This window comes from Scyliorhinus torazame, chromosome 6 (genome assembly GCF_047496885.1).
Source record: "Scyliorhinus torazame isolate Kashiwa2021f chromosome 6, sScyTor2.1, whole genome shotgun sequence".
NCBI lineage: Eukaryota > Metazoa > Chordata > Chondrichthyes > Carcharhiniformes > Scyliorhinidae > Scyliorhinus > Scyliorhinus torazame.
The window spans coordinates 264,745,842-264,765,396 of record NC_092712.1 but is presented as its reverse complement, the minus strand read 5'-3'; the positions used below and the strand labels follow the sequence as shown (position 1 = coordinate 264,765,396).

At 47.1% G+C, this 19,555-nt stretch overlaps 1 protein-coding gene across 3 annotated transcripts in view; it reads right to left on the bottom strand.

The window, feature by feature from the left end:
- The window catches only part of LOC140425404 (F-actin-uncapping protein LRRC16A-like), a 530,177-nt gene that overhangs the window by 127,538 nt on the left and 383,084 nt on the right, over window positions 1-19,555 (bottom strand). For all 3 annotated transcript variants that reach the window (XM_072509651.1, XM_072509649.1, XM_072509650.1), the window contains exons 27-29: window positions 19,177-19,352; window positions 9,134-9,221; window positions 3,358-3,507 (exon numbers count right to left, since the gene is read on the bottom strand). In XM_072509651.1, coding sequence (XP_072365752.1) covers window positions 3,358-3,507; window positions 9,134-9,221; window positions 19,177-19,352 — 414 coding nt within the window. The remainder of the gene's footprint in view (window positions 1-3,357; window positions 3,508-9,133; window positions 9,222-19,176; window positions 19,353-19,555) is intronic.

Genomic DNA, 19,555 nt, shown 5'->3' with positions numbered 1-19,555 from the left:
TCTCCTGATCCTCTATTTTCCCCTTTAGACTTCCCTGCATAGCCACCAACCTCGCTATCGCTGTCTCTAGGGCAGTGATCCGGTCACTCTGCTGATCCGTTGAGACTTTCTCCAATTCCTTGATGGTGTTCCCCTGGGCCTCCAGTTGTTTCTCTGCCTTGTCCAAGGCCACAAGCATGGTGGCCAGGGCTTCCGTGGCCGCCACCCTGACCGTAGCTTTAATGTCAGCTTTGATTTCCTCCTTGAGCACCCTCAGCTCTCGAGTGAGTAACTTCCTCCACCCACCCTCCGGTGAGGGGGAGCCCTGTGTGCGGATTGCCGGTCCCTCTCGTTCTGGTGTGACCGATGCTTCATCGCCTCGTGCACCCGCCGTCTTGACCGCTCGTTTCTCCTGGTTTCTGTCGCTTTTTTGTGGCCTCTGGAGCAACTGTTGCTCGGCAACGTCTCTTGTGCTGTTGTTAGGTAGGGTGAGGGGATAACTTTTTCCCTGTTCTAACGGGCTATTGTGAGTAAAAGAGCCTAATTTTAGGTTCTGAGGTGGAGAGCCCCCTTTTGTGTGTCCGCTCAGCACATCCCCGTCACCGGAACCATAGGTTTTTTTTTTTTTAAAAGCCATTTTCGGATATTTAAAATCGGGTCACTCAAAAGTTCTGGGTCTGATTAAAATACACTTTTTTTTGTGATTAACCAGTTTCAGTGATATTAATGAAACTGTACCAGGCCACCACACTTAAATATATCGAAGAATATTGTTGAACACAATTTACTTTTTCCAAAAAAAAGAGAGGAAATTTCCAGCTGTTTATGCCAGTGGGATCTTGCGGGGCGGGGCAGGGGGGCATTCGACAGGAAACCCTGTTGACTACGGTGGAACCTGGGGATCCCGGGTCACCTCCGCTGCTGTTAAACAGGCAGCGGGTTGTGTGGAAAATCCTGCCCAACATATTTTAAAATGCTGTCCAATATTGGAAGATCTTTGGGCTGGATTCTCCGAAAATGGGGCTACGTCCCCACGCCGGCGTAAATACACTGGCGTTTTACTCACCGGTTTCCTGCAAAAAATAAATAGTGATTCACTTACCTTGAAGGGGCTGGCAGGGACCCGGGGTGCTTCACGCAGCTTTCGCTGCGCGAACGGGCCCCCACACTTCCAGGTCCAAGTCCGCGCACGGAGGCGGCCTCCACTAGCCACGCCGAGCGCGATGGTGGACGCGGACCAACACGGACAATGTAGGAACCCCCCAATCGGCGAGACGCTGCCCCGGCCGCCCATAGGCCCCCCCCCCCCCCCCGGTGCTCGATTTCCCCTGCTTCCACCAGGGTGGCCGCGGACCGAGTCCGCAGCGGCCACGCGAGGTCCCTGACCGGCCATACGTGGCTAGAACCATGGCGTCAGGAACTCGGCCTGTTGGGAGCAGAGTATTGTTGCGTGGGCCTCTGGCAATGGCCCCCAGCCGCGCGGCATAAATCGCGGACGCGCAGATATTCGGGGCCCGGAGAATCGCTGGAGCAGCGCGGGGCCGATTCCATCGTAAATATTGATTCTCCGCCCCCACGCCAAACGCGATTTTGGCGCGGGGCTGCGGAGAATCCAGCCTCTTATGTTTGGTAATATTCAAATGAAGCTGAACTGAAGTTTGAACAAAACAAAACAAAAAAAAAAAAACATTTACCAAAATGAGTACAGTTTTGGACACAATTAGTGCCTGGATTCTTGACTACGATAGCCCTCGGTCGTAGCATCAGAAAATATGTACTGATCAAAACTTCAGGGGCCACATTTTCAAACACCTATGGAGATGAGGTTGGGTGCAGGTGCATTTTGAAAGTAGTGCTCCCAGGCGGTGTGCCAGTCTTCTGACACCTCAGGCATATGCTGCTATTTCAAAGTGAGGGCAGAGGGAAAGCAGTAACCAGCTCCCCCCTGATTAATGGTCGTAAAGCTCCTTGAAGAGCTTGTTAGCGGGCTGGAGAGTAACAAAGGAATGTCTGAAGCCCAGTTAGTGGCTTATCATTTCAAAATAGAGGCCTGTTAGCTATGAAGATCCGATATGGGGTTAGGACCCAGGTAAGATTGGGTATCAGGATTCCAAACACAGATTGAAAATCTAGCCCCAGATAGGTGAAACATTTGGCTCCAGACATGATTCAATTTCACATACACATAATATTGTAGAAAGACTAAGTGATTAGTGTAATGATCTTTAACTGAGGTCAATTAGAAGTTACGGCTATTCAGCTGGTCTTCCTGTTACCAGAGACCTGTTTATACAACAGAAAAAATGAAGCATCAGCTTCTATCTGGCAGGAGCTATGAAACTTTAACTATGTACATACAGACAGATTTAATTCATAGGCAATTTTCTCCAACACAAGAATAAACCCCAGGTAGAATCAAAATTCCATGGCTCATAGCGATGTTATTTTATCCTGCACAAAATATTGAAAATGTAGTGGCTTCCATCTGATAACCGCTCGCAATCAAAAGTTCCTGCACCCCCCGCACCCATTAAACTTTTTAGCCTTCAACTGAATTATTTCAATAAGAGTCTATCAACTAAAAATACTTTAGCGATGAAACTTAGCGTGATCACAGCTTTGGACCACTCCATCAAAATCAAACAGGAAATTGAGTACCTCCAAAAAAAATCTTCAGTTATAAAATTAAGGTATGCTTTGAGACTACCAACTGTTCTAGAAATTCTTGGAGAACACCCGGGTTTTCGACTTAATGTTTTGCATTCTAGTTATCAATGCCTGAGCTGTTGAAGCCCTGGTTAAGAATCGCATGAACTTCTTCGAATAATATGCATAATGGTGCCTGCTGCTTGGAAATCCCCCCCCAGAATGTGGTTGAGAAATTTTTGATGATGGTATACTGTCAACATGTCCAAGCACATCAAGGTTCTGAATTCCATCAATTTCAATAGGATTCGTTTTCAACACAGGCATTATTTGCTGTCAATGCTAGTTTGCTTTAAGTACGCTTCCAAGTCTACACAAGCAAATTGTGTTGTCGTGGGAGCGGTTTATCATGTAGCTCTTCCAACTGATATAAATGAATAGCAGTGCCTTATCCATACACAGTACAGCGGTGGGTTAATAGGCCACTGTATTCGCCTTTTCTTTTGTGAGGAAAACATTATTCGCCAAAACATTAAACATGCAGAGTTCACTTATTTTCTGTGAGCAAAAGATAGCGTTAATTGCTTCACAGAAGAGAAACAGAATTCATCAACATGCTCAAACAAGTTGCAAGTTGATTTTTTTTCCAAACAAAAGTAATTTTCTTACTCCTTGCTCTAGGCTATACATTTCCAAGACTGTGTTTATATATTGCTGTACCATCAAGCTTACCATGCAGGTATCAAGTTCTTCCAGCCTCTCTAATTCGGACAGTTCCTCATTAGTAACAGTAAGTCGCTTTGTTGGCTTCTCTTCCAACACTTCTATTTCTGTGGATTCCTGCCGTGGTAGTGGCTTTCCACGCTTTGTCAAATGGCTCGCCTGTTGTAGAAAAGGTGGGCAAGTACATAATCAGCAAGAAAGAAAATATATCACCACCTGCAAAATATTTCTGGTTGTCTATGCTCTATGTGGTTTCATGTGCCGGTGTGATAATATTGGAATTATATGCATTACCAATGAATTAATATTTAACTTGTTATCAACTTATACAGGCAAGACTTCAATTTGCTCATCAGCGAGTGCTCAAAGACTCACCTTATTTACCTAGAAGAGGTAATCCACCCAACCTGCACATCATGGCCAATCCACCTAACCTGCAACCTCACTTGCTGCATGGAAGAAGTATTTCCACATTTCACCATTTCTTCTTTTGCAAATTAGCCTAAATTTGTACCCTCGGGTTCTTAATCCGTCCTCCAATGGTAACAGTACCTCACGAGATACTCTGCCAAGACTGCTTATGACTTTGGATACCTCTATCAAATCTTCTTTGAAGGAAAGTGATTCCAACAGCTCCAAATTTTAATTCAATTCTGAATCATGACTGTTCTGCTTATTACATCTGGGGCTTCGATTACTCCAAAGCCTCTCAAGCCTACTTGATCGCTGTCCATTAATTCAGTAAATTCAAGCCAAAAGCTGCTAACGACAACTTAACTGATCAAATGTTATGATTCTATCCCATAATTTCTGCTCTGTTCCTAAAATGGTCTTCCGACAGCCAAGGAATCGTATTCCTTAACCCTCATGATACAGTTGATAACTTTATTCAGCCCTCCCCCACCCCCACATCTGCCTCCCCTCAACCTTCTTCCCCACCTGGAAGCAGAAACCCTCCAGATGTCACAGTTGCTTACCCCAATGGCACAGTTGCTAACCTCCAGAAAGCCAAACATTTTCAGATTTATTCTTCTCTAACTCCAAACTCCAAGTTTAAGGGCGGGATTTACTGCCTGTTCACGCCGGCGCGAGATTCCTGTCCCACGCCGGCACCCGGGTTTCCTGGCGACGAGGTGTGCAGTTACCGGGAAATCCCGCTGACAACGGCGGGGCCAATAGATCCTGGAGGGCCACCTCCACCGAAAAATACGCGGCGGAGTGGTCGGTACATCCCGCCCTATAACTCCAAAGTTTCCATCTCCTGTCAAAGAAGCACTGTGCACTTCGAAGAAGATTTCTAACTTGCAGCCTCCTATCAAAGCTATTCCACAGTTATTTCCTCAAATCATTATGATAGCTCTCCCTTAGACTTTCTTTTTTCCCATTTAATTAGGGGCTCTCTATCACTCTGCCATCTTTCTCATTTTGTTCCCTCTTCATATCAATGGTTTCTTCCATTCATCATTCAACCCCGCCCAGTCTGGTCCTGTTGCCTCACATTCCTAAATTTTGCTCAGATTTTATTGCCTGAGTGTTTGCTATCTTCAAAATACCCTGGCAATGTACTAGTTGGAATCACATTTTAAATGCCATGGTCTGTAAAGGGTAAAATACCTTGTTACTTACATTTTCCCTCCAGAGACACTAATTTCATTGTCCTTTATAAATCAAAACAGCAGCCACCTATTAACTTTGTCGGCCCCATATCTATTGATGATTCACTCTTGGTCTCAATTTTGCTTCTCTCTTGTCAAAGAGAACAACTACTTCACCTCAATTCAGCTAGCTTCAAGGAGCTCTTACTTCTCTTTTGTGTCAAGCTATATTTCTCTCTCGGTTAAGCATAATTCTCTACAAAGATCATGGACATTCAGGACCTGAATGCTGCTCCCATTGTGAAGATGATTTTGTAACATCACTCCAACATTCCCGACGAGGTAAAAGGACATCTAATTGCTTCTCTTCCATTTTGAGCCTCAAGCTTCTTTTCTGTGCAATCTTTTAGGTTTTTATCAATGTTTATGTGGTCAGTTATCTGTGAAATTTCAACTCTCACCGTCTCTAGTTGGAACCAAGACCAAATGCTCAGTCCCTCACTCAATGCTTGTCGGCCCTCAAAATAGTGGAGCTGTTACCTTGACTGGTCTTTCTTCCCAGTTGCTTCATGGATCTTAATCCATACTTTTAACCTGCATTTACCTCATCTTTTATTGATCTCAATCACAGCAATATCCTTTTATATTTTAACCAACCAGTAGCAGTTTTCACAGTGGTAGATTATGGTTCCATCCACTGAAGCAGTTTATTTCAACAAGATATTATCTTTTATCCAATATGAAATGAAAGTAAAGCTTCAAATAATCTTGCAAAGCAAAATAAATCACCAAGGAATAGAGTTGACTTTTCATTCAGGGAAAATAAAGCTAAAAACAATTATAAGATTTGAATTTAATTAAACATCTGAATGGGTCAGCAGTTGAGTCATTAGGAACTGTCACCCAAAATCAGAATGCTAATACATTGCAATTTAATTCAAGCTTCCCATATTTTCTAATGATTTAAAAGAACCAGTGACACCTGGGGAATCATCTCTGAAAATTACGGGTGACAACTGCAGCACCAAAATTTATGAAGCCTGCTTCTGAGGCGATTTCTTTTCCCAGTCTATTTTCTTCTCTAGGGTTCCAATGTCTGGAACTTCATTTATCATCTGGCTTTACTTGGGCTTGCTCTAAAGTTTGCCATTCCTTTAATAATTGTATATCACCCAACACAAAAGCAGGGACATTTAAAATAGAAGCTACACAATTTCTATGATGCAATGATGCTGAAAATACACCAAAAGCTTACATTTCTGGCGTAGAATGGGCCCATTTATAGTGGCATTCAGCATAACATACAATTCATTACACTTGTCTTTGAGAATAATCACAATAATCTTTATTAGTGTCACAAGTAGGCTTACATTAACACTGCAATGAAGTTAGTGTGAAAATCCCCTAGTCGCCACATTCCGGCGCCCGTTTGGGTACACTGGGGGAGAATTCAGAATGTTCAATTCACCGAACAAGCACGTCTTTCGCGACTTGTGGGAGGAAACTGGAGCGTCCGGAGGAAACCCACACAGATACGGGGAGAATGTGCAGGCTCCGCTCAGGTGATGACCCAAGCCGGGAATCAAACCCGGGTCCCTGGCGTTGTGAAGCAACAGTGCTAACCACTGTGTCGCCCATATCGTCTTTAACATCATAAAATATCTCAAGGTGCTCCACAGGGGCATGGTAAAACAAAATGTGACAATGAGGCATGGAAATATTAGAGCAGATAACCAAAAGCTTAATCAAAGGAGGAGATTTTAAGGAGAGTTTTAAAGGAGCAAGGTGGAGAGAAGGAGAGCTTTAGGGAACAAGTTCCAGAACTAAGGGCCCAGGCAGTTGAAGGCACAGCTACCAATGATGGAGTGATTAAAAGACTAGCTGTAGATCAATACATAGATTACAGAGGGATTTGAGGTGGAAGGAGAATGCAGAGATGGGGATTATTGGATGACCTCAAATTTACACAGAGTAGAACACGGACGACGAACCAGGAGCACATTAGAATGGTCAAGTCTAGAGTTAACAGACATGGATTAGAGCTTTAACAACAGCTGAGCCGAGTCTGGGCAGAGTCAGATGATGTTACAACAGTAGAAAGAGGCAGCGTTAGTTATGGCATGGTTATGTGGTTGGAAGCTCACTGAGGGGCCAAATATGATACCAAGGCTGTGAAATTATTTGGTCCAGTGTCATACTGTTACCAGGTAGAGGGGCAGACCTAGAGGCTAGAAGTAGACTCTGCGGTAGGATTAAAGACAATGGCTTCAGTCCTTCCAACATTTGAAGGGAATGTTTCTTCAGCTGGCACTGACAATTTAGAAACAGTAGACACATCAAGCGAGATGGTGGCAAGAGGAGTCTGCTATTGTCAAAGTGCATGTGGAAAAGTACATGTCTTTGGATGTCACCAGGGGGCAGCACAGATGAGAAATAGGAGAGGACCCAAGGACAGACCCTTGAAGATACCAGAGATAACAGTGGGAGTGGGAAAGGCAGCCATTGGAAGTGATACTCTGGCTACAATTAGATAAGAATGTCACTAGGTGAGTGCAGACTCACTCATTGGACAGTTGAAAGGCATTGCAGGAGGATGGTGTGGTCACGTCAAATGTTGCAGGGGAGGAAGAATCGATTACCTTTATCACAGTAACATAGGACGTAATTTTTGACTTTGGCAATAGTAGTTTTGGTTCTGTGGTAGAAGCAGAAACCCGAGCAGAGGGATTGGAGGGAAAGATAGGATTTGGGAAATGAAACTCTTCAAGGCCTTTAGAAAGGAAAGTGAGTTTAAGAGATGGGATCATAGTTTGCAAGATCAGATGGAGCAAGGGTTCCCCCTCAAAGAGCCAACTCATCCTCGCCCTTGTGAAGTGTGCTCAATATACCACCTTCAGCTGTGTCAGCCCCAACCTCGCGCACGAGATGGAGGCGTTCACTCTCCGGAGCACTTCACACCAGAACCCCTCCTCCATATCCTCTCCCAACTCTTCCTCTCACTTTGCTTTGATCCCTTCCAGTGGTGCCTTCTCCTCTTCCAGAATACCCATAAACCACCGACACTACCCCCTTCTCCAGTCCCCCTGTCGTCAGCACCTCCTCCGGCAATGTGGAGGCCGACTCCACCGGGGAGCTCTGTATCTCCTTCCTGGCAAAATCTCGAACCTGCATGTATCTAAACATTTCCCCCTGCTCCAGCCCATACTTCGCTTCCAGCTCCTTCAATCCTGCAAACCGACCCTTAAGAAACAAATCTTTTAGTGTCTTAATCCCCTTCTCCTCCCATTCCGAAAATTTCCATCCCACTTCCCTGGCTCAAATCTGTGGTTCCCCCGAATCGGCATTTCCCTTGACGATGCCCCCAACCTGAAGTGTTGGCGAAACTGCCTCCAAATTCTCAATGAAGCTATTATTACCGGACTCCCCGAGTACTTCCCCGGGGCTATCGGGAGCGGCGCTGTTGCTAGCGCCTTCAATCCCGACCCCCTGCACAAACTCTCATCCATTCTGACCCACTGGGAATCAATCCCTCTGACCCAGCTCCGCACCTTCTCCACATTCGCCGAAGACAATCATTGTTTGACATCATTTGTCACATCTTGCCAATTAGAGCACCTGCCCATTGTGCTACACTTGGTCTCCTTCCTTTCAGCCAATTTTCTAATCAGGTTATTTGTCTCTACTCCCATGAATTTCAAATTTCTCGAACAATCTCTGCTGAAACGCTTCATCAAATGCCTTCTGGAAGTTGATATAAACAACATAATTCCCCTGTCATCTACTGCAGTCACGTCACCAATAAATTGAATCGGATTTGTCAGGTATGGCCTACCTATGATAACGCCAGGCTGGCTCTTTTTGATCAGCTGAATACTTGCAAGGTGTTCAGTCAGCTTATCCATAATTATAGACTCTAGAAATTTCCTAAGAGATGTTAGGTTAACTGGTCTATAATTCCCTGGTTTCCCTCTCTCACCATTTTGGAAGCTTAAATGTCATTGTAGTGAAGAACACTTAAATCATATGAAGTGCAAATGGACTTGATGATTGTTTTCACATCTTGCTTTAAATACTTTCTTTTTGGTTCTTTTACCCAATTTTGAAAAATTCTATCCATTATGTCACTACATATCAAAAGCACAGAAGATAAATAAGTTGAAATAAGCAAACATTATAGTTCTGACACTTACCAGTTTGTGTTGGGAGCTGGAAAGTGCTTCTAAAATTTCATCTACAATATGGTCTGACAGAAACGATGCCACAGTCAGCTTGACCTCACTGTACGAGAATTGGAGAAAGACTGTATTAAATGAACATTCTACAACGTAAAGGCGAAATGCATCGTGGTTGACCAGAGACATTTCCTTTTGCTGTAAAGCAGGCATTGTCAAACTCGGGGGCGCGACCCGTGGGTGGGTTGCGGATGGGTGTTGGAGGGTCGGGGAGCCGTCCGACGCGCCGCTCCCGATCGTGCAAATCTGCGCGCAACAGCCGGCTGCAAACGGCCTTCAAAAATGGCCGCGAACATGTTAAAAAAAAATGCAGCCACACTGCGCATGCGTGCCAGATCATCGGCACACATGCGCAGTGCGGCCGCTTTATTTTTAAACGGTAGCAACTTTTTGTTTTACAAGTTCAGGGGGTGGGGGGGGGGTTATTCATTTATTTTATTCATTTCATTTTTTTTTTTTTACAAGTTCAGGGGGGCGTTTATTTGATAAAATTTTACAGGAAAGGGAAGCACGATGATGCAGTGGTAGCACTGCAGTCTCACGGCGCCGAGGTCCCAGGTTCGATCCCGGCTCTGGGTCACTGTCCATGTGGAGTTTGCACATTCTCCCCGTGTTTGCGTGGGTTTCGCCCCACAACACAAAGATGTGCAGGGTAGGTGAATTGAACATGCTAAATTGCCCCTTAATTGGAAAAAATGAATTGGCTACTTTAAATTTATTTAAAAAAAGAAAAAGAAAAAAACATTTTTACTGGAAAAAAATGCAGAACTTTGGACAGATGGAGACTCCATACTTTCCGAAACCGGAAGGCTCCACCTTCATCCAACAAGTTCCATTGGAGGAGCGTGTACGAGGGCAAAAGGGACCCAAAACCATTTCCTCCATTTTTGTCAGCAGCAAACAAGTTAAGAGAAAATGGTGGGTCGCGCAGTTCGGCCGGCGTGGGTCGCGAAGGGTGGCCGGCGTGGGTTGCGTAGGTCGGCCGGGTTGGGTCCCGAAGGTTGGCCAGTTGGTAAAAATGGGTCCCCGGAAAAAAAGTTTGAAGAACACTGCTGTAAAGCTCCCTTCAACCAAAGCTAAACTCAAGATAACCTACACTAGTGAAGTATCTTCATTAAATTAAGCACCCTTGAAGTGAACAGAATGATATTAGAGGGAGCTTGGTACTAAGAACTGGGTGAGACCACCCAAACAGATTTACTTTCAGGTGCTTCAGCTACCAAAGGACGAGTTTTTAATTGTAACAGTTGGGATTCAATCCTAGATGTTTTAGGAAAGAAATATAACTAACATACTTCCTTTAAAAAATATAAATTAATTTAAAACAATACATGTTAAAAGATTGCATGGAGACAGATACATAGTTAACGTTTCAAATCCAATAACCCTTCCACAGACTTGTTCTGAATGCTGGCAGACCTGCTGAGTTTATCCAGCATTTTCCGTTTTTATTTCAGATTTCCAGCATTATTTTTGCTTTTATTTTAAAAGATGGTTGTATTTTGCCTTTGGAAATTTCAGGCACAGTAACATTAGATGGATTTTTAACAACGATAAAAGACACATACTTTAATTCGTTGAACAATGCAAAACATGAACTTTATGTCACGATTTTTTTGTGCAATGGCTCTATTATTACTTCGACTGTTCAGCTGCTAACACCAATGGAAAAATCCCTACATCAGCTGATGGCTCAGGTTTGGATTGACATTATTCTCTTTGCTCATCCTTTTCAGAAACAATCAACCCCTTCATCACCAAACAAAATTCCAAACCGGTGCTGTTAATAACTACAGTCTTTGTATCAATACTTAAAAAACCTGTGAGGGATAGTATTCCATTAGTTTAAGGAAGTATTTTAAAAAAAAACTATTAATTACAATCATACATTTCAAAGATTTTCTTATAGATTGGGACTTCCCCCACTAACTCGAGAGGAAGTCCGAGAGAGCTGCCAACCAATCTGATTGGCCAGCAGTTCTGTAGACCCAGCGTCACCTCTGGAAGTGGACTTCAGGCAGTCCCGAATGCTGAGAAGCCGGGGGGGGGGGGGGGTGTGTCTCCCAGTGACATGCCCACCTGTCCCAGTGAGGGGGTTGTGTTCCAGATGCTGGTGAGGGTTAGGGTCCCACAAAAGAGGATCTACCCTGTACTCCCTTGCCCAACACCAGCTCGTGCAGCTAAAACAAAACATGTCATGGGCTTGCCCCGAGGGGCCCAGGTAAAATACTGGAGGCAGTGGGATGAGGCCCGCTTAAGTAGAGTTTAATTGGCCACTTAGGGACCTCAACAGGCTCAAGGGCGTCACAGCACACCCCTGTAAAATTCAAGAATGGCCAAGGGTGGTTGATAGCTGAATAACCTTCCACTGGACTTTACCCGACTCATAGAACATTACAGTGCAGTACAGGCCCTTCAGCCCTCGATGTTGCGCCGACCTGCGAAACTACTCGAAAGCCCATCTACACTATTCACTTATCGTCTATATGTCTATCCAATGACCATTTGAATGCCGTTAATGATGGCGAGTCCACTACTGTTGCAGGCAGGACATTCCACGCCCTTACTACTCTCTGAGTAAAGAACCTACCTCTGACATCTGTCCTCTATCTCCCCTCAATTTAAATCTATGTCCCCTCGTGCTAGACATCACCATCCGAGGAAAAAGGCCCTCACTGTCCACCTGATCTAATCCTCTGATCATCTTGTATGTCTCAATTAAGTCACCTCTTAACCTTCTTCTCTCTAATGAAAACAGCCTCAAGTCCCTCAGCCTTTCCTCATTAGATCTTCCCTCCATAACCAGGCAACATTCTGGTAAATCTCCTCTGCACCCTTTCCAATGCTTCCACATCCTTCCTATAATGCGGCGACCAGAATTGCACGCAATAGTCCAAATGCGGCCGCACCAGAGTTTTGTACAGCTGCAACATGATCTCATGGCTCCGAAATTCAATCCCTCAACCAATGAAAGCTAACACACCGTACGCCTTCTTAACAACCCTCTCAACCTGGGTGGCAACTTTCAGGGATCTATGTACATGGACACCGAGATCGCTCTGCTCATCCACACTACCAAGAATCTTACCATTAGCCCAGCATTCTGTCTTCCTGTTATTCCTTCCAAAATGAATCACCTCACACTTTTCTGCATTAAACTCCATTTGCCACCTCTCAGCCCAGCTCTGCAGCTTATCTATGTCCTTCTGTAGCTTGTAACATCCTTCCTCACTGTCCACAACTCCACCGACTTTAGTGTCATCTGCAAATTTACTCACCCAGACTTCTACGCCCTCCTCCAGGTCATTTATAAAAATAACAAACAGCAGGGACCCCAAAACAGATCCTTGTGGTACACCACTAGTTACTGAACTCCAGGCTGAACATTTCCCATCAACCACCACCCTCTGTCTTCTTATAGCTAGCCAATTTCTGATCCAAACTGCTAAATCACCCTGAATCCCATGCCTCCGTATATTCTGCAATAGCCTACCGTGGGGAACCTTATCAAATACTTTACTGAAATCCATATACACTACATCAACTGCTTTACCCTCATCCACCTGTTTGGTCACCTTGTCAAAGAACTCAATAAGGTTTGTGAGGCATGACCTACCCTTCACAAAACCGTGTTGACTATCTCTAATCAAATTATTCCTTTCCCGATGATTATACATCCCATCTCTTATAAACCTTTCCAAGACTTTGTCCATAACAGAAGTAAGGCTCACTGGTCTATAGTTACCGGGTTTGTCTCTACTCCTCTTCTTGATCAAGGGGACAACATTTGCTATCCTCCAGTCTTCTGGCACTATTCCTGTAGACAAAGATGACTTAAAGATCAAAGCCAAAGTCTCAGCAATCTCCTCCCTAGCTTCCCAGAGAATCCTAGGATAAATCCCATCTGGCCCAGGGGACTTATCTATTTTCACACTTTCCAGAATTGCCAACACCTCCTCCTTATGAACCTCAAGCCCTTCTAGTCTAGTGGCCTGTATCTCGGTATTCTCCTTGACACCATTGTCATTTTTCTGTGTGAATACTGACGAAAAATATTAATTTAGCACCGCTCCTATCTCCTTGGACTCCACGCACAACATCCCACTACTGTCCTTGACTGGCCCTATGCTTACCCTAGTCATTCTTTTATTCCTGACATATCTATAGAAAGCTTTAGAGTTATCTTTGATCCTACCTGCCAAAGACTTCTCATGTCCCCTCCTGGCTCTTCTTAGCTCTCGCTTTAGGTCCTTCCTAGCTAACTTGTAACTCTCGAGCGCCCTAACTGAACCTTCATGCCTCATCTTTACATAAGCCTCCTTCTTCCTCTTGACAAGTGTTTCAACTGCTTTAGTAAACCACGGTTCCCTCGCTCGACCACTTCCTCCCTGCCTGACATGTACATACTTATCAAGGACACGCAGTAGCTGTTCCTTGAACAAGCTCCACATTTCCAATGTGCCCATCCCCTGCAGTTTTCCTCTCCATCTGATGCATCCTAAGTCTTGCCTCATCGCATCATAATTGCCTTTCCCCCAGATATAACTCTTGCCCTGCGGTATGTACCTATCCCTTTCTATCACTAAAGGAAACATAATCGAATTGTGGTCACTATCACCAAAGTGCTCACCTACCTCCAAATCTAACACCCGTCCTGGTTCATTACCCAGTACCAAATTCAATATGGCCTCGCCTCTCATTGGCCTATCTACATACTGTGTAAGGAAACCCTCCTGCACACATTGGACAAAATTGGACCCATCTAAAGTACTCAAACTATAGCGTTTCCAGTCAATATTTGGAAAGTTAAAGTCCCCCATAACAACTATCCTGTTACTTTCGCTCCTATCCAGAATCATCTTTGCAATTCTTTCCTCTACATCTCTGGAACTTTTCGGAGGCCTATAGAAAACCCCTAACAGGGTGACCTCTCCTTTCCTGTTTCTAACTCCAACTGCCTTCAAATCTGATGATCACTGAGTGTAAAATTCAGCCTTATGATTCTAGGCCTCATCTCCCATTAGTAAGCAGCATTGTTTTCTGTGAAGATATCCTTCCTGCATTTATCCTAAATTTGCCTTTCTCTTGTTTGCACCAATATTCCTTTACTATGGTTTACCTTGAAGTAATGCTCTGGATATATCATTGCTGTACTGTTGAATGCCGAGCATTTATTTAAGGTTCCTCTCAGGTGTGTACCTTCCAGGTTAAAGAACCCAATTAAAAACATTTTTTTTAATTTTTATTTTGTTAAAAAACAGATTTTCCTCAGAGGTATTTCACTGTGTCCTGGTGTCCCAACTGTTCTTGCCAAAATGCTCAAATGACTGGGGTTTCCGCTCCGCTGAGGCAGGGAGCCGGGCGCTGGCAGACAGATAGCCGACGGGCAGTGGGCAAGGAGCAGTGGGTCGGCTTGCAGGGAGCCGGGGGCTGGCGGGCAGGGAGATGGGCACCGGAGGGCAGGAAGCCAGGCGCCAGAGGGCAGGAAGCCAGGCGCCAGAGGGCAGGGAGCCGGGCACCGGCGGGCAGAGAGCCTGGCACCGGCGGGCAGGGAGCCTGGCACCGGCGGGCAGGGAGCCTGGCACCGGCGGGCAGGGAGCCTGGCACCGGCGGGCAGGGAGCCTGGCACCGGCGGGCAGGGAGCCTGGCACCGGCAGGCAGGGAGCCTGGCACGGCGGGCAGGGAGCCTGGCACGGCGGGCAGGGAGCCTGGCACCGGCGGGCAGGGAGCCTGGCACCGGCGGGCAGGGAGCCTGGCACCGGCGGGCAGGGAGCCTGGCACCGGCGGGCAGGGAGCCTGGCACCGGCGGGCAGGGAGCCTGGCACCGGCGGGCAGGGAGCCTGGCACCGGCGGGCAGGGAGCCTGGCACCGGCGGGCAGGGAGCCTGGCACCGGCGGGCAGGGAGCCTGGCACCGGCGGGCAGGGAGCCTGGCACCGGCGGGCAGGGAGCCTGGCACCGGCGGGCAGGGAGCCTGGCACCGGCGGGCAGGGAGCCTGGCACCGGCGGGCAGGGAGCCTGGCACCGGCGGGCAGGGAGCCTGGCACCGGCGGGCAGGGAGCCTGGCACCGGCGGGCAGGGAGCCTGGCACCGGCGGGCAGGGAGCCTGGCACCGGCGGGCAGGGAGCCTGGCACCGGCGGGCAGGGAGCCTGGCACCGGCGGGCAGGGAGCCTGGCACCGGCGGGCAGGGAGCCTGGCACCGGCGGGCAGGGAGCCTGGCACCGGCGGGCAGGGAGCCTGGCACCGGCGGGCAGGGAGCCTGGCACCGGCGGGCCGGGAGCCTGGCACCGGCGGGCAGGGAGCCTGGCACCGGCGGGCAGGGAGCCTGGCACCGGCGGGCAGGGAGCCTGGCACCGGCGGGCAGGGAGCCTGGCACCGGCGGGCAGGGACTGGGGGGGGGCAGAGAGCCGGCAAGGAGGGTGCCTTGGACCGGCGGGCAGTGAGCCGGGCGCCGGAGGGCAGGGAACCGGGCACCGGCGAGCAGGGAACCTGGCACCGGCAGGCAGGGATCGGGGGGCAGGGAGCCGGCAGGGAGGGTGCCTTAGACCGGCGGGCAGGGAGCCGGGCGCCAGAGGGCAGGAAGCCGGCCGCAGGAGGGCAGGGAACCAGTGGGCAGGGAGCCTGGCACCAGCGGGCAGGGATTGGGGGGCAGGGAGGGTGCATTGGATCGGCGGGCAGGGAGCGAGGTGCCGGCGGGTAGGGACCCAGGTGCCAGCTGGCAGAGATCGGTGGGCAGGGTGCTAGCGAGCAGGGTGCCAGCGGGCAGGGAGCCAAGGGACGGTGGGGGGATAGCCAGAGGTCAGCGGGGGGGGGGAAGAGTGAGACACCTAGCTGCAGGTTGATCCCAGAGTTGAGGGGATTAGATTATGACGAGAGGTTGAGTAGACTGGGACTGTACTCATTGGAGTTTAGAAGGATGCGGGGGGATCTTATTGAGACATATAAAATTATGAAGGGAATAGATAGGATAGATGCGGGCAGGTTGTTTCCACTGGTCGGGGAAAGCAGAACTAGGGGGCATAGCCTCAAAATAAGGGGAGGTAGATTTAGGACGGAGTGCAGGAGGAACTTCTTCAGCAAAAGGGTTGTGAATCTCTGGAATTCCTTGCCCAGTGAAGCAGTTGAGGCTCCTTCATTAAACGTTTTAAGAACAAGATAGATGCCTTTCTAAAGAATAAAGGGATTCGGGGATATGGTGTACGGGCTGGAGAGTGGAGCTGAGTCCACAAAGATCAGCCATGATCTCATTAAATGGCGGAGCAGGCTCGAGGGGCCAGATGGCCTACTCCTGTTCCTAGTTCTTATGTTTGAGCAGGTAGTGAGCAGCGGCTAAGCAGGTGTGAGTTGATCGCATAAAATTGCTCAAAAAATGGTACTGAATTTGCAAACTTACACAAAGCTAAAAGAATGGGTGCATGGGAAATTAAAATGTTACACTGCTCCCAGACCATTGTGCAGGTTTCTAGTAAGAGGTTCTAGTATGAGTTCTGGCATCAGCAGATTATGCTATGTGCATGCCTTGTAATTAACAACTGAATTATTTTAAAAGCATTTGTGAGAAGACATCACTTCTAAATGATTTGGAACTTCTAAATGATTTGATAAGTACCAACAGTACAACAGTTAATTATGTTCAACCTTGTATTGGGTAATTTAATTTTCAGAAAGCAAACACAATGGTTCTGGTATACTAATAAGCAATCGTCAGTAAAAGGATTGTACCATTTGTGCGTTTTTATTTTTGGAATTATCACTCACCTACTTAAATTCTCCAGAGTAGATTTTGCCTCAATATGATGATTACTACTGCCTGTAACTAATTCATCTCTATTCATGTTGAGTGGCCATTATGTTTCCACATTTAATATTGTTGAGAAACAGTGAGCTGAATTTTCACATTAGCAGAAAGGCACAATTTAGGCTCAGTCAAATTTGCTTTGATTCCAGCAGCTCGTGCAAACGTAGTGTTCATGGCAATCAGTGCATCTGCTGTGTTTCTCATTGCTTTACAAGGGGTTGCCTGATGTAGCCAAGAATAATAGGGCTGGATTCTCCGTCCTGTGACACTGGCAACACAGATCGCAATCAGGAGGAGAATTAGGCGCCCAGCCGAAATGGAAGTTTGCACTGGTTGCGGAACTACTGCTAGGCTCCGACCCCACAGGCGGCAGGATCGGGGTTTATGCCCGCGCGCCAACGGGAGGATGTGAATGGATGCAAATTGGTCTTAATGACCCATTTACATCCACTTAGCGGGCCCGGCACCAGATTCTCCAGGCTCTCACGATTATCCAGTCCGGGAATCACATGGGCGTGGATCACTACAGGTATCACCAAATGTGTTCCTGACAATGGTGGGCCAATGGGTTAACTCCTTAAGGGAGTTGCTGCCAAAGTACACACGAGGGCCAGCCTCCCACTCTCCCCCTCCGCACAGTGCACAACCTGCCCACCCCTCCCAGACCGCACCCCACCCCCCAGGTGACACCCTAAAATGGGGGACCCCCCCCTCCCCCTACCCCCAATAGGAAGACTCCACCCATAGAATCAAAGAATTTACAGTGCAGAAGGAGGCCATTCGGCCTGTCGAGTCTGCACCGGCCCTTGGAAAAAGCACCCCACCCATGCCCACACCTCCACCACATCCCTGTAACCCCACCCTACCTTTTTAGACACTAAGGGCAATTTAGCATGGCCAATCCACCTAACCTGCACGTCGTTGGACTGTGGGAGGAAATCGGAGCTCCCTGCCCCCCTGGCTCCCTGCCCGCCGGCAACCCGGCAATCAGCCCCCCAGCACCCTGCCCGCCAGCCCAAGGTAATTGCCTGCTGGCTCCCTGCCTGTCGGCCCCCGACTCCCTGCCTGCCGGCCCTCGGCTCCCTGCCTGCCGTTCCCCGACACCCTGCCCGCCGGCACCCTGCCTGCCAGCCCCTGGCCCCCAACTCACTGCCTGCCGGCCCCCAGCACCCTGCCCGCCGGTCTACGGCACCCTGCCCACCAGGAGGGGATATGTGAAGAGGGAGAGAGGCACTTACAAGCTTATGGATCTAACCCTTCTCGCCTCACTTTGTCTGCTGTGCTTCTCGACTCAAGAAACCCAGCTGAAATGGGGGTAAATAAACAATCAAGTGCAAAACCGGAGACATACATCCTCCTTAAAGGCTCACCAACTCCCCCCCCCCTTTAAGTGTATGTCATTGTGAAATGCTTTGGGGCCACCCAGGGACATGAAAGATGCAGTATAAAACTGAAACATAAACAGAAAATGCTCGACAATCTCAGCAGGTCTGACAGCATCTGAGGAGAGAGGACAAAGCTAATGTTTTACATCTGGATGACTCTTTAAATTGAGTTTCTTTGCATCTTTTTACTGTGGGGCTACTATGTCCATAATTACCTGGCTGAGCTTCAGCACCTTTTTTTGAATATGAGCATTATGTTGGATTGTTTGCAATCCAGTGATCTTTTCTAGCACTCAGTGACTCTTTCATAATGACTGTCAGAGCTTCAAACCTTTCTGGTCTCTCTTTACCTTGGGATAAACATGATCTTTCCGCAAGAATTTCTTTGTTCTTTCCATCTTTCTGGAATCTATCTCATTAATGTCATATTGTAAAATATAACCAATTAATTTAATCTCAGAGATGAACCAGACACAAAAGCAGGACCAATGATTCCTCCCAGGCAGCTCTCATGAAGCTCATAATGACTAACATTATTTGGCACTTTGATTCAACACTTCATCAGCTACAATCAATGTTGGTGCTCAGTCTTCCCAAGTGTTAGATTGGTTTTACACTACTGGTAAAGATGCTAAAGATTATAAAGTTAAAGCCTATCTTGAAGTCTAAAAAAAAGGTCAGTGGTAGTATAACACAGACTGGATTTAGAAATTAGGTTATTGTGAATAGAAAAGTCTGAATCGTTCATATAATTTCAAACTTACTACTGATGCACTATTAAAACTGCAATTACCGCCAACACATAATAGATTCAAGTACCTAATTTTGTTCAGAATATCGATGCCCGATTGCTCAAGTAGAACATTCTTGACAAATGTCCGAGGGATGGAAACTTTCTCCGTGCTGGCCTCTATTAAATTCTGGCGCAGGTGAGCTTTTCTCATCACGTGAGGGCACAGTCCCTCGGCTGCATCCACCATGGACTCCAGCATAGTCTGTAAAGCAAATGTGAAAACACTAAAAACCAGAAGGATTTAAAGTTTTTTTTTTAAAAATAGGAAAGCTGTAGCCGCCAGCTGAAACAGCTATACAATACTTAATAAGGAAAGAGTTATAATGTATGAATAGACAAGATACTAAAGTACTTGTCTGAAGTAGTTTTATAATAAACAGAAGAAACCCAATGCTCTACCAATTA